The sequence below is a fragment of the Condylura cristata genome, unplaced genomic scaffold, assembly GCF_000260355.1.
Source record: "Condylura cristata isolate star-nosed mole 26May11 unplaced genomic scaffold, ConCri1.0 scaffold00006, whole genome shotgun sequence".
NCBI lineage: Eukaryota > Metazoa > Chordata > Mammalia > Eulipotyphla > Talpidae > Condylura > Condylura cristata.
Genome location: NW_004567107.1, coordinates 2430581 through 2431529, shown reverse-complemented (window position 1 = coordinate 2431529; position 949 = coordinate 2430581). Strand labels below are relative to the sequence as shown.

At 65.0% G+C, this 949-nt stretch overlaps 1 protein-coding gene across 1 annotated transcript in view; it reads right to left on the bottom strand.

Annotated features, from left to right (window-relative positions):
- Nucleotides 1–587: 587 nt before the first annotated feature.
- LOC105853267 (rap guanine nucleotide exchange factor 1-like) overlaps nt 588–949 on the bottom strand; it is an 11176-nt gene continuing 10814 nt past the window's right edge. Inside the window, exon 6 of the mRNA XM_012721198.1 lies at nt 588–869. Within this exon, the coding sequence (XP_012576652.1) occupies nt 588–869 (282 nt within the window). The remainder of the gene's footprint in view (nt 870–949) is intronic.

Here is a 949-nt window from a genome sequence, read left to right as displayed (position 1 = left end):
TTCTTGAATTTAAAAATTCTTATTTTTTTAAAAAGGAAAAATCCCACAGCCCCGTCATTTATCCATCATCTGTTCACAACTTGAGGTGCTTCTACAAAGGCTCTCTCCGCACTTGCAACCCTGTTTTTAACCCATCTGAGGACCCCCACACTTGGCCCGTGCCATCCATCACACCCACGGCAGGATTTGGTGGCCGCACGTGAGGCCCCAACGCAGGGGCCAGGGCCAGCTGACCCACGCCCGGCGGGCTGTCCCCGCCTCTCGCCTCCGGGGGGCAGAAGCCGTGAGCCGGCCTCCCAGCACGTGCTTCGGGCAGACTCCGAGCCTCCAGGGTCTGCCCCGGCCCTCGGCGGCTGCTGGGCGCTGCCCCCAGACAGCACGGCCTGCACACGGTCGTTTCCATGGCTGCCGGCTCCCCTCCCCATCCGGAGTGGCCAGGGCGCCCTGAGCGCAGCACACTAGGGCCCCTGATGGTGAGGGCCACGCCCCTGTCTGGCCTCACTGTCGCCTCATCTAGACGTGCCCCCCCGAGACACATACTGGCACCCGCACTTTGCAGGAGCAGACGCCAAGGGCCAGCTTCTGAGCTACTCGGCGGAGGTCACAGTGCCCGGCAGCGGCAGGCGTCCTGGGAACCGGGTCTGGCCCTGGGGCCGAGAGGACGGGCCAGGCGGCGGTCGCTCACCTAGTGTTTCACAGCTTGTGTTCCGGGAGCACTGGCCGCTGTCCCTGTCCAGAGAGGACAGCTGCTCGTCCGACCGGCTCAGCTTGCCGATGCTGCTGCAGGGGGACAGGCGTGGCGACTCCCCGCCGTACGAGTGGCTGCCCCCTGAAAGCCGCCGCTGCGCATAGCAGTCCACCTCGAAGTCCTTGTGTAGGGACAAAACCCAGTCACTTCTGAGCCACGTGGCAGCGCGGGGGCTCGTGCATTTCCGCGAGGGAGCGGTGC